The sequence below is a fragment of the Acanthisitta chloris genome, unplaced genomic scaffold, assembly GCF_000695815.1.
Source record: "Acanthisitta chloris isolate BGI_N310 unplaced genomic scaffold, ASM69581v1 scaffold43884, whole genome shotgun sequence".
In the NCBI taxonomy this organism is placed as follows: Eukaryota; Metazoa; Chordata; class Aves; order Passeriformes; family Acanthisittidae; genus Acanthisitta; species Acanthisitta chloris.
This window is the reverse complement of record NW_008670622.1, coordinates 1-716: the sequence shown is the minus strand read 5'-3', so window position 1 is coordinate 716 and position 716 is coordinate 1. Positions and strand designations below refer to the sequence as shown.

Sequence of the window (716 nt, the reverse complement as noted above, 5' to 3'; positions counted from 1 at the left end):
AGCCTGGGTGTGCAGGGCCAGGTGAGACTCGGCCTGTTTTTTCCCCAGGTATGGGTGCCCAGAAGGGTGAGCAATTCAACGTGCACCAGCCCCAGGACAAGGTGTCGGTGGCAGCAGGGCAGACACTCGGCCTGAACTGCACCACATCTGGAGCCAGTGCACCTGGTCCTGTGAAGTGGCTGAAGGGCTGGGGCAGTGGGAACCAGACCATCTATGACCAGACAGTCCCCTCCACCCGTGTGACAAGAGCAGTGGATGGGTCCAACACAGACTTCACCATCCACATCAGCAACATTCAGCCCGAGGATTCTGGCACCTATTACTGTGTGAAGTTCCGCTATAATCCGAGCGGTGTGACTGAGGTGGTTCAGCGTGGAAATGGCACAGTGGTGTCCGTGGAGGGTGAGTGAGGCTCCCAGAGCGGCTCCCAGTGGGAACCAGCCCAGCCTAGCCCAGTGGGCTCCTCTTGGGGTGAGCAGGGATGGGGAAGGGACTCGGGGATCAATCCCAGGAGAGGAGCCCATGGGCCATCCCTGTGTCCCCACAGAAGATCCTGCTCTTTGCAAACCCAGGGCTGGGGTGGGAGGGCAGAGCCTGGTCTGACAGCCCTGTGCTTCTCCCTGCAGCCAAACCCACTGTCCCAGTCGTGTCTGGGCCTGAGCGGAGAGAGAGTCCAGGGCAGCCGGTGTCTTTCACCTGCACAGCTGGAGGCTTCT

General features: G+C 60.8%; 1 protein-coding gene across 1 annotated transcript; it reads left to right on the top strand.

The window, feature by feature from the left end:
* Window positions 1–48: 48 nt before the first annotated feature.
* On the top strand, window positions 49–710 carry LOC103801323 (tyrosine-protein phosphatase non-receptor type substrate 1-like; the record flags this gene model as incomplete). Its single annotated transcript, XM_009073732.1, has 2 exons — window positions 49–402; window positions 627–710. Coding segments are annotated over 2 exons (438 nt in total), but the record flags the coding sequence as incomplete, so codon positions are not given.
* Window positions 711–716: the final 6 nt, after the last annotated feature.